This window comes from Pteropus vampyrus, unplaced genomic scaffold (genome assembly GCF_000151845.1).
Source record: "Pteropus vampyrus isolate Shadow unplaced genomic scaffold, Pvam_2.0 Scaffold186, whole genome shotgun sequence".
In the NCBI taxonomy this organism is placed as follows: domain Eukaryota; kingdom Metazoa; phylum Chordata; class Mammalia; order Chiroptera; family Pteropodidae; genus Pteropus; species Pteropus vampyrus.
The window spans coordinates 2,180,932-2,193,055 of NW_011888967.1; the positions used below are offsets into that span (position 1 = coordinate 2,180,932).

Below are 12,124 nucleotides of genomic sequence, written 5' to 3' on the forward strand. Positions count from 1 at the left end.
ATTGCCAGAAAATTGAGACAGTGGCTTTATTGCTGTGGCCCCCTTAATTATGAAAGAAATGGGAGAGAAGAGAAAGCTTGTCTTTGTAGTATGGTAGACTGGTTTCAATAGTAATGTGATGTAGGCCTGTCACTAATTTCTCAAGACCTCAGTTGCTTAATCTGTGAAATGAAGATATGACAATAGCATCTGCTTCATAGTGTTGTTGTAGACCTAAACTTACGTAATGCAGGGATCCCAAACCCCAGGCTGCAGATAGGTACCTTCTGTGCCCTGTTAGGAACAGGGCTGCACAGCAGGGGGTGAGTGAGTGAAGCTTCATCTGTATTTGCAGCCACTCCCCAGCGCTAGCATCACCACCTCAACTCCACTTCAGATCATCAGGTATTTGATTCTCATAGCAGCACCAGTCCCTCATGCCGAAAAGGTTGGGGACTGCTGATGTAATGCATTTCAAGTGCCTAGCACAAAGCCTGACAGGCACATGTTAGCTGTTATTATTTTAAAGCTACCTTTAATTTTTTATGGAAATCGAATGGTGACAGAAAATGAGCCTACTGTGCGTGGGATCTATTAAAGTGATATTATTTAATAGAAGCTAATCAGATACATGAATTTTATTATATATAAGGCAAGTCAATGGTCTGGATTCCACCACCAATGGACTAGATTTTCTACAGCAGTGTCCTTAGATCTGGAACACAGGACCATTGTGAGGGAAATAGTGTTGTAATGCAGTGTGTCAGGTGTTTATTATGCTCTAGGGAGGATCCACATCGTTCCAAGTTCTAAATTACAGCAAGGAGCCAGTTTATCACATCTACTTTTACCTTTCCCCATTCTGCTTCAAAATGCATAATAGTCATGGATCTGGGATTTACCAGTCTCTTCAGTAAATTAGAAATAGAAAACCAGTATAGTCATAGGGAGGGCATAGAGAGGAAAAATAAGAAGGCAGTGCTCTAAGGATGTGGGAATTCTCCCGGGCAGCAGTTGGTCAGCTGCACCCACTGAGGGGGATGGGGCCGTTCAAGTGGGGATCGGTGACATGAACTCCTCCCTCTGCCCAACCACCCTAACTTCACTGCTCTAAGTGAAATTGCTCAATTTCTACCTTCAAATTGAAAAGCCCTCCTTTATTCTCACCACAAGATCTCTAAAAGACAATATACACCAACACAGCAACTCTCTTTTAAAGCCGTCCTTAGAAAATGGTTGGGGCGGGTATCCACACTTCGGCAAACTCCATTTTGTATCGAAAGCATTCCCTGTGGCACCCTAAGGGTTAAACTTTTGTTGCAGAGAAAGTATCAAGTAGCCTTCCCGAAGGGGATAACCTCCAATTTAGAAACAGCCATTTCTAAAAGGTAAGCCAAACATATATTAGTTTACACTGCTTTCTATGAAAGGAATAACTCGCCGTTGCGAGTGTTAGTTTTCTTCTCTTTTCTGCCATCGCTTATTTATCGTGTATGCATCAGGGTGAGGACCGTCAATACAGTTAATAAAATACCCCAGAACATGACAGAGATCCCTTTTACTACAGATCCATTTTACAATAGCTCTTTATTTATTATGCCATATAAATCAAAAGGGAAGTATTTCTCTTAATCATGCAGAGGCATCCCTTCTCCCTCTGAGTTCCTAGCCCCTCCCCCTGTGCCAGTTTCCAGCCCCTCAAGGATGCTTTGTGCAAGAAAGTGCAAGTTCCTTGTTCTGGCTTTATTAATGTTCTCTTTTCCTCTACTCTTGGCTCCCCCAATTGAGCAGAGCAAATGGCCCGGGTTCTCCCCGCAGTGCCTGACCTGCGTGTACTGGGAGGAGAGCGGGAGAGGGAGCGCGCATTCCGAGCAGGCGGCTCTGACTCCGACCACAGGCTGTTTCGTGCAGGCTGTCCCTCTCCTTCAAAACCGTGCATCCCCTCCCCGAAGCAGCAGGCAGTGTGCCTCCATTCAGCCACATTTGGTATGCATGAGCACGGCTGCAGGCAGAGGGGAGGTGGCTTTCTCAAGAAGGTTCAGTGGCTCAGGCAATGCCACTTGACTAGTCTCCCAAGTTCCAGAAAGCCTCTGCCCTAATGGAATTTGCAGGTGTGGAGATGACCATGGGATGCCAGGGCCGTGGGGGACCGTTTATTTTCTAGGCATTGCTCAGGTTTGCAGTTTCTGGTTTTCCTGGTGGAATTTTGAAGGGGTCATGAATCAAACTGATGCTCCTCGACCCCTAAACTGGACCATTCGGAAGCTGTGCCATGCAGCCTTTCTCCCATCTGTCAGACTTCTTAAGGTACTGTAACTTGCTGCTTTGAATGGTTCTAATTGTGCTTTTCAGGTCTAAATACTCAACTTCGCACTTGGGTCTGGACGCACATTTTGGGGAGCACAAATGCATGCAGTAGTGGCTGTGACCCATGGCTGAGACACATTCTCAGCGCCCCTCACCCTGTAGTGTCAGGGAGGAGGGGATGGTCTGAGCTACATTTGAGAATGAGATTATGGTCTTCCTGAGTGCCCCACCCCCACAACATTCCTAAAATAGAATTAATTAACTTCTTTGGGAGGGTGGGAGCAGTAGTGGGAGTGAAATCTTTTACTCCCATGTGTTTGGCTCCAGGAATTTTTTTTCCTCCCTGGGGAAGCCCTTTGACCCACTTTGCCTTTAAATGGAACCTGAGAGAACAAAGGATTCTCCTCATTATTTTAAAAGCCCTAAATCCTTAGGTTTCGCTCAGGTAAAAACAAAGAATGAACCTCATCAGATTGTGACTTTTTTGGTGTCCTTGTTTTTAAAAAAGGCATGATAATTTTAGTCTCCTAAGTGAAGTCAGTAGTGGGAAAGTATTGTTAAATATATACTGAACGCTTGCCTTGAGCTCTCTCTCTAGCTCTGAGTTACACAAAAGAATGGCACTACACCTGAGCTAGAATTGCTACCTAGTGTCTGCAGCACTCCTCTTTCTAAGAGCAAATACATTAATGATACTGAAAAAGTCCCCCCAACTCCATAATAATGCACCTTCATCATCTGCTATGTAGGGAAAGAAACACAAGTAAAATTTAAAAGGTGCAGAAAACAAGTATTTTCCCCCAGAAACAAGAATGTAGTAACACTTATTTGGGAAAAGTGCTAATCTCTGGATGTCCCATAGCCATTTGAAGTTAAAAAGGCAAAGCTAAGTTCTTAATTTTCTTATCCATATTAATACGATGTTGTGATTTCATGACCACTGGGCATTGAGTCCAGTCAGTCACAATGAAGGATTAAAGAATTTAGCCCTGAATGAACATTTGCAGCATTTTTTTTCCCCCCGAGGTTGTGTTCTTCTTGGGTCAAGTTTGATGTGGACAATTAGTTTTGTAGAGCTAAGTAGCTTTTCACAAAAGAGCATTACCTAGAGTTGTCCTTATTCTGTTCAATACAAACTGCCCCCACGTCCTGTTTAAACCCCCATCATACTGTTGTCATGGTGATGGTTTGCTTCCCTAAAAGAGTATTTAGGAGGAAAAGCAGGCTTGGGGATGGAGAGGAAGAGAAGCTTCCTTGGATATAAGTGTTTTTGCTGTATTAGAACAACATGTATGATGGGACATGAAAAAGAATGAGGCCAGGAAACTAAAAATGAATGTAAATTTTCCTCCAGAATCACTACTGACACAAGGGTCTGGGACAAAGAATGTCTTGGCAAATCCAACTATGACTGTGTAAATCTATTCTAACAATTTGATGTGCAATGAGAAACATTTTTCAGTTAAAGTCATTCATTGGCTTCAGCCCAAAATAATTTTTATTAACTTACACAGTGATCTTCTTGACAGGTGTGTGTATATCACCCTCAATATATTAATCAATACTCTAATTTTTTAAAAGAGAAAATGTTATTCATCATTTACTAATCACAAAACCAGCATAGAAGTATCTATTTGAGGTAGATTATTTATTTTTTTTTTGTAAGTAGTGTCCATGCTATATATCAGCAGACATTGTCACTACTGCACCAACACTGTCATTGGCACCCAGCTCAGTTCCACCACCCTTTATTAACATGGTGATTTATAACTATTTAATAAAGTGCATTAGTGAGTATTCTTCCAATTCTTTCAATATTCAAAAGATAGGATGTGTTTTACTAGAGAACTTTCTTTCCAAATGACATCTGGATTTTTGAAAGATCATAGCTATCCTAGGAGACTTCAGATATTGAGCATATTTCAAGCTCTCAAAAACTAAAGTGATATCAAATTCTTTCAGTAATACTTAGAAATGAAAGCTGCTTTTGTAAATGATTGTATTATTAACATTCTGGATATGAATGCTATAAAATCCCCTCTCCGGGGCTGTGGCTCTCATATTTGCTTTGCTAGTTCCTATGGATTCTTGCCCAGTGTTTATATTTCAAATAAAATGAAAGTTCCTGAGTAATAATTTGCATATTTTTGTTAATGTTCCTCCTGATTTAGTTTATAAATTTAATGACAGTAATTCTTATCGTTTTTACTGTCTGCTCCCTCACTCCTTCCCTTCTCAATTTCTTGTTCTATCTCGCCCAGCCCACACTCCCACCACCATGTTAATTTGATGGATGGATTCTCTGAGTATCCAGGAGTCTATTGAAATCTTAGGCTAACAAACCCAATTCTCCTATTCAACAGGTAATTTTTGTTCCTCTTCCAAGCATTTTTCTGTTGTGATATGCACTTTCCAGTGCCCTGACTTGTCAGTAAATGCAGTGTAGGGCATGATGACATGATCAGATTTCGCTAAACCCAGATCATTCACCATTTCTGACAGACAGGGCTCAATCCAATTTCCCTCTCTATCTTTTCATTGAACATATGTGTTCTTTGCTAACTTTTTTAAGTACCATGTTCATGTTTAGAAATGGCTTCCTGTTTCCTGTATTTCTCATTTCCTAATAGAAACAGGATACTAAAGAATTAGAAGGAGAAGTCTACCATCTAAAGCGTGAATTAAACCCAATGAATGTTGGCATATACTTCTGATTCCTTATGAAAACATCTCATTTGTTGTTTTGTCCATCTCAGAGCAAATTTTGAACATGCCAACCAACTCCAGTTTCAAATTTGGGATTGCATTTGGAAATAAGATTTGAAAATAAATTTCTGGACAGGCACATGGTGATGATAGCCAAAAGACAGGGTGTGTTATAATGGATACATTTCAAATGGGACACTTTCCAAACTATTTCTTTTTGGTTTTCGTTTGCTTCATTCTTATGTGTTTCAAGATTTCATCTTACTATTAATCACAAAAAAGTCAAGTTTATTTCAGTGACAGGCGGTTCCTAGCATATTTTGTATTCATTATCAGATCTGTCTCTATCATTGTTTTATTTGGGAGATTTTATTTTAGTAACTTCTATTGAATTTGAAAATTAATCTTAGAGCAGAGAGTTTTCTTTGTATTGAAGTCTTGGTAGACTTACTAAAGGGAAGGCTTCTGAACAATAAGTTGCATTATATACACATGTTAAAGCCAATTTGTTAATGAATACCAAAGAATCAGTATCATTTCAGGGTTTTCAGAGTTTTATACTGAGAAACAGTATGACTTTGCCTACTTTGAGCAAGAAAGTTATTAAAGAAATTATATTCTGGACGGTTAGGCCTAAACACTGGGTACCAGTTCCACTGTGTTCCTAACCAGAGGTGTGACCTTGGGTAAGTTACTTAAACTCTCTGTAGCTTGGTATCCTCCTTTGTAAAATGAAGAGTTTAGGTTTTTGACTTGACTTAAATACAGTACTGTGATTTCCTGTGGTTAAGGCCGTCATGCTCTATGGGCCATTGGGGTGAAAAATAGTTAAACTGGATTGGATATTAAAATGGAAAAAGACTATAACAATGGCCAGGGTAAATCATAGAGGGTCTTGTCTGCTAAGGCATTTGACCTTTATCCAGAAAGCTCTAGGGTGCCATTAAAGGGATTTTAGCAGAGAGATGACCACCAGATTCAGGAATTAAATAGAATGCTCTGGCCGTAGTGTCTAGAATGAGTGGGAGATAGTGGGACTGAAATCAAATATATTAGTTTAGAGGCCTAGAAGATTGACGAGGACCTGGGCTAACGCAATAGTAATAGAGGTAAAATAAACAGGGCCTTGTTAAATTGATTAGTTGTGGTGGAGAGGATTTAAGACAACTTCTGAGTTTCTATTTTTGCTGTCTGGTTGGATGGTGGTCCCAGTGTCTGAGAATAAAGGTCCTAGGAAGGAAGGACCTTTTGTAGTTCTTTGGTGAGCTAGAAAAGGTATGCCACTTATCAATTCATTTTGTAGTTCTTTGGTGAGCTAGAAAAGGTATGCCACTTATCAATTTTAATGGGACTGAGACAAAAGTAAGTAATATGATTTATGTCATTGATGAGTACGAACAATACCGAATGCCTGATAGAGGAACTCTTTGGAGTAACTCATATACAATTGGTAATATCACTTCTAATTTTCTTAGATTATGCTTTTGTTACTTACAACCTGCCTTCTTATAAAGTTATGCATAGTAAACTTACAATTTTTTGGAATCCAGTTGAAAAACTCAGAGTTTTGGTTCTTTTTTCCCCCCTTTCTTTTATGTTATTCAATGAAGGATTAATGAAAGTAAACTGGTAATACAAGGGAAATAATTGATAGAGCGATTAGTGATCAAGTTAGGCTGCCAGATCTGCACAACTTCTGCCCAAGTACCAATGTTTTTTATTTCTTTAATTCCATATAATGGTCATCAGTGTCCACTATATTGTCCTTGAAGGATAGCAAGATTCTAACAAGGAAATGAATTGGGTCTACCTTCTATCATTGATGCCAGATCTTCCAGAAACTGACTTCCCTATGTTCTTAAACTCTTAGAAAACAATTGTATTGAGATTCATTTCAATTGGCATTTTAAATTTATGACTTTCAACGTCTTCCCTACACATCTAAAATTCTGAATCTTTACATGGCAGGTAGAATAATATCAATAAACCAGTTCTAACTTATCCAGGACAAGACACTCCTGAAGCAGATTCTAGTGAGTAGAAGTTAAGTTTCTACAGCAAGAGCAGAAACACACACCTATTATATCTAGACATGTCAGTGAATGGTGACGAGTGAGGTCAGGGAACTTGTCATGGACCAATTACACAGAGTGCCTTAAAGATGGGAAACTTGAAGAATAAATTGCTTTTAAGAAAACAAAGTGTATTCTTAGGCAAAATTTTAAGGGCTACTAATAAAGAAACTTCCCCCTTTCCCTCTTAGCACATCACCCTCAGATTCCCTTTAAGAAAAAGAGAGAAAGAAAAGAAAAAAGAATATATGCCCAAACTAAAACTCAGGAGAGAGAAAATTGGTCTGGTGTGTTTCAGATGGTGGCCTTGACTCAGACTGCTGAACAGTGACCATGTGATTTGGCTTTTTGTGAAATGCTCCTCAGGCAGCCTGAAGGAAATTCCCGAGGCCACAGGAAACCCTCCTGTCTCTCTGGAGAGCTCTGTCTTCAGATGCCCTCTGTTGTGAAGGAGAGAATGAAAGTATGCAGTTGCTGGGCACTGAGGGAGGATGTAGCTGGGAGGTCCAAGTCCAGGGACACCTGGCTCTGGGATGACTTGTGGGGTCACAGTAATATGTGGCAAAGTTTGTCTCAAGGGAAAGGGTTTTTGTCTTCCATGCAGATGACTTCCTGCAGAGAAAGAGAATGCTCTCTCTGTAGCAGTGGCTTTTCATCTTCCCTCTCTCTCCAGGTCTGTTGGTGTAACCTCAACTGGCTCAGGGCTCATCTACAGACAATTAGATGGTATCCTTTTCCCCTTTCTGTTGCCTAACAGTTCAAAAAAGTTTTAAAGACTGTGGCTGATAAGAAATATTCAGTAAATTTTAAAAAGAATAAGGAATGAACAAACACGGGATAATATATGAAATCCTAAGAGTGCTTAAGAATTTGTGAGCCAAGCAAATATTCAAGCCCACCCCCAGGGGTGTTGATTCAGTTTGGAGGTGGTGGACCCAGGAATTTGCATTTTAACAAGCTCTCCCAGTGATTCTGTTGTGAACAGCTGGAAGGACCACACATTGAGGAAAGCTGGCATAGATTGAGCTAAGCTGGAGGGAAACTCAATTTAATGTCCTCTCTTATGCTGGCACCTAGGCAGAACAATCGTGTGTTAGTCAACAGTGAGAGCAAAAGGTTTTAAGTAACCAATTCATGGGTTTTCGTAATTTAATCATGAAAGATTATTTACACATAGAGTAGTAAACTGAGTTTAGCCTCCTCATTTTGGTTTATAGATGATATAACATAATCTAAAAGAACATTTATCCCTATTATTATTTTGTTTATATTATTATGATGTTTTTCTGTGTTATTTTCATGAATTTTTTTAGTCATGTGACATACAACTTCAGATTTTTATATTCTATTGCATTTATATGGAGATATGATTGTGAACCAGAGCTCCCTAAGAGCATCCATGGTCGAGATTCTGCAGCATTCTGTATATGTCCCCTTTACCTAACTTTCCCTATGATGGCCCTTAGAATTGCAGTGGTCACTCATGTGCATGTCCCTTGAATTCCAATGGTATGTGACAGTACCAAGTGAGAAGTGGCCAGTTCACTTGGGGTCCAAGGCTAAAGCAGCTATAATAGGTGCCCACAATGGTAGAGACCTCCCCACCAACACCTCTGCGGTCTCCACACTTGCCCGCTCTACCCTACACCTTTCAGAAACTTCTTAGGAAGAGATTTTGGACAGGTAAGAGGAGGAAAGGAACATACAAGGCTTTCATTTGGAAAAAGTACATTCAAAATTAAAATTAATTTTATACTTGTAATTTTAAAAAAATGATGCCTAGTGTTGAATATTAAATATGGAAAATTGAGCTGAAGAAATTTTCTTGGCTCCTGAGCATATGAGAAAGATACACTGAAGTCACTTATACAGTGAGGTGGAGGCAGGTATAACCAAACTCTCTAGGAGGGGGGCATTTAATTTTTACATTTATCACACACACAAAATTTATGTTTAAAAGCATTTAGGAATCCTGCTCCAACCAGTGGCTCTTCTCTATTTCTATTTTCAGAGACATGTGAGTAGGAATTGCAGCTTAGGAATCACTTTGGGAGCTTGTAAGCAAAGCAAAACTTAGCACTGATAATTTTTACTTCTCCCCCAAATAATTAAAAATTTTTCTCAAGATTTGGTTGGTAAGTAGGTAGACGGATGGATAGATGGATGGATGGGCGGATAGAAAGATAGATAGATAGATAGATAGATAGATAGATAGATAGATAGATAGATAGATAGATAGATAGATGATAGATGGATGGGTGGATGGATGAGGGAAGGAAAAAGAAGAGAGAATTTTGTTGTTTATAAATCCATTAACAGTAATTTTATATACTGAATTGCCTCACTTGACAGGATATTTATCCACCAAACTAAACTCCTGAAGGAGTGTTTCTTAGAATGTGATCTTGCATTTTAACAAGCATCCCGGATGTACCTTATGTACTCTATTTCAGAATGCCTCTTCTAAAGTGTGGCACTTTATAAAGAGATATTGGCCATTAAGATTATGTCTTTGGCATGACCACACCTCAGTATCTGATTTTATTGTTGAAAATTGAGCACCCAAAATTTATCAGTTTATATAGGCTCATGATTCCACACCTTGAAAGTCCCTATACTCACAGATCATTGAATGACTTTCATAATTGTTTCTTAAGGGATCATGCAGGAAAGCTAATTTAGGTGCTAGGAATGTGTAGTACATAGGTGGTATTCTAGATTAGGAGAAAGAGTGGCATATTAAGCTCTTTCTTGTTTACTTCAAGAGGTGATACACTTACATGATAATACTTGAAGGCAGAAAAGCATTGCAGCAAAGACAGAGCAATAAGTCTAACTTTGGCCCTAATTATTTGGCTATTGCTGAACTAAGCAAGCTCCCTCACATCTGCTCCTTTTCTCTGTATCTTCTCTCATTTGCTAGAATCACCCATTCACAAAGTTGCCCAAACTGGAAATCCTGGGCCTCTGCCTTTTGCTTTTTTGCTTTCATTTCTTATGTAATCGGCCAAATAGTTCTGCCAGGTTTCCTCATAAATATCTCTGATCCACCCCCTTCTGTCTATTCCTAGTTCCCAAGATCAGTCTCTCTCTTTCTCAGGCCCAAAATGCTGTAGCTGTCTACCTCAAATTGACCCTTCAACCACCAGAACGGTCCACTTACAATAAAAGTAAGACCATGTTTGACATTCTTCAGTTCTCTTTCTCCTGTAGAATAAAATCTAAGTTCTTTGGTATGGTTTATAAGACCCTCAGTGATCTGTCCTCTGCCTAATTCTGTGTCTTCATATTTTGTTTTCCCCTTTCTTACATCATGAAATTTCTTAAAGTTGGGCTTTTTGCACAAGCTATTTTGACTGCCTGGAAAATCTGAGCCACATCTTTTTCTACCTAACTCCTTTTCATTGTCTAATACTCAACTCAGGCGAGTTGGTTGAATTAAGGGAAAATTTTCCTCATATCCAAAACCAGATAGTCTCTCTTATATGAGTGTCCAAGGAAGTCAGTAAATATTTCTATCTTTGCTTTTAGCACGTTGTAGTATTATTAGCTCTTTGACTTTATCTGGAGCTCTTAAAGCCGAGAAATTATATCTTAGACAATTTGGTGTATGCAGCATTTAGCAGTGAGCCTAGGATGAATTACACTTGAATAGGTACATGTTGGAGGAAATGGATAACTATGCTCTTGATGCAGTGCTCTGAAGTTGCTACTTATAACCAAATGGTATTACGGGGACTTGGCATTTTTGTCTAATTGAAGAATATTTTGAGCTTGAGCTGATAAATTTCGGATGTCCCCCAAATTGAAAGATGACTTGAGGAATTGAACTAATAATTAGTACTCAGGAAAAGTGACACAGAATGAAATATGTACTCAAGGAAGAAACTGTAAATAGGTAGCACTAGATGTCTGCTTTGAAAATATTTACTAAAAAAGAGATTTAAATTTCCTCATCTATTGATTATGTTGGAGAAAGGACATAATCAATAGATTTTCTTAATTTAGTGATCTAAGAGACTTAAATATATTACCTTAATAATGTTGTCCTACAGATTACACTGTGTATTAGAAGAAGTAATATTAAAAGAAAAACTACACTGTTAAACTTGCCTGACCATTCCTGCTTTATCCTTTAAATATGCCTTTGGCAAATGTCTAGAGATATCCATGTAGACACAATCCTACCAAAGTATCTTGGCATTTCCATGTAAAGGTAAATGTGACTTAGGATGTGTTTTTATGTTTTATCATTAGGTTATTTTGCTATATCAGGTGTCATGGATAGAAGTCAAATAGATGTCTTAGTTTATTAGATTCCTACTGGGAATAAAAATGACCAAAGTCAAAATAAATTTATTGTGGAAGACATCAGAATCATTAGAAAATTATATTAGTACCTTTTGTTTAAGATTAATCATAGACGTGGCTGGAAAAAAAATGGTAAATATTTTTTTTTTTGGTATATTCTCCATCCTCATTCATCTCTTTACAAGAAAAAAGAAAAAGAACTGTCTGACCCACAAAGCCATTTACAATCTGTCTTTTATTAAAAAAAAAAAAAAAAGTTTGCCAGCCTTGATCTAACCCAATTCCATCATTTTATAAATGAAAAAACTGAGGCATTGGAAGATAAAAGTATTCTAGATAACTCAATGAGAAAATTAATGCAGAATTAGAACTAATGTCTAGTTTTGCTGTCCATTTTAACATGCTGAGTTTATTAATGAAAATAAGCTTAATCATACTTATCTTTAAATTAAAATATATAGCCTTTTATGCTAATTACTGGATTTATCTAAAAATCTTTGATTACTCACATGAGCTAACAACATACAAAAAAATTCTTCTTGATAAAGTAAAATGTTTTCTTCATTTATTCACTGAAATGAATTTATATTATATTATTCTTCAATAGTTCTGTTATAGTACAAAATAATGGTAAAAATATTACACTTGAAATGAAATGAAATGAAAATATTATCTGCTTTTAATTCACAAAGCAATAATATATGAGCCTTTCAAATACTTTCAAATTGGCTATATTCAATTTTTTTACA

The 12,124-nt window shown here is 38.0% G+C and overlaps 1 protein-coding gene across 2 annotated transcripts in view; it reads left to right on the forward strand.

Moving 5' to 3' along the window:
* Positions 1-2,043: 2,043 nt before the first annotated feature.
* Positions 2,044-12,124, forward strand: part of TRPM3 (transient receptor potential cation channel subfamily M member 3) — a 512,305-nt gene continuing 502,224 nt past the window's right edge. For both annotated transcript variants that reach the window (XM_011371276.2, XM_011371290.2), the window contains exon 1: positions 2,044-2,286. In XM_011371276.2, coding sequence (XP_011369578.1) covers positions 2,110-2,286 — 177 coding nt within the window. In that variant the 5' untranslated portion in view covers positions 2,044-2,109. The remainder of the gene's footprint in view (positions 2,287-12,124) is intronic.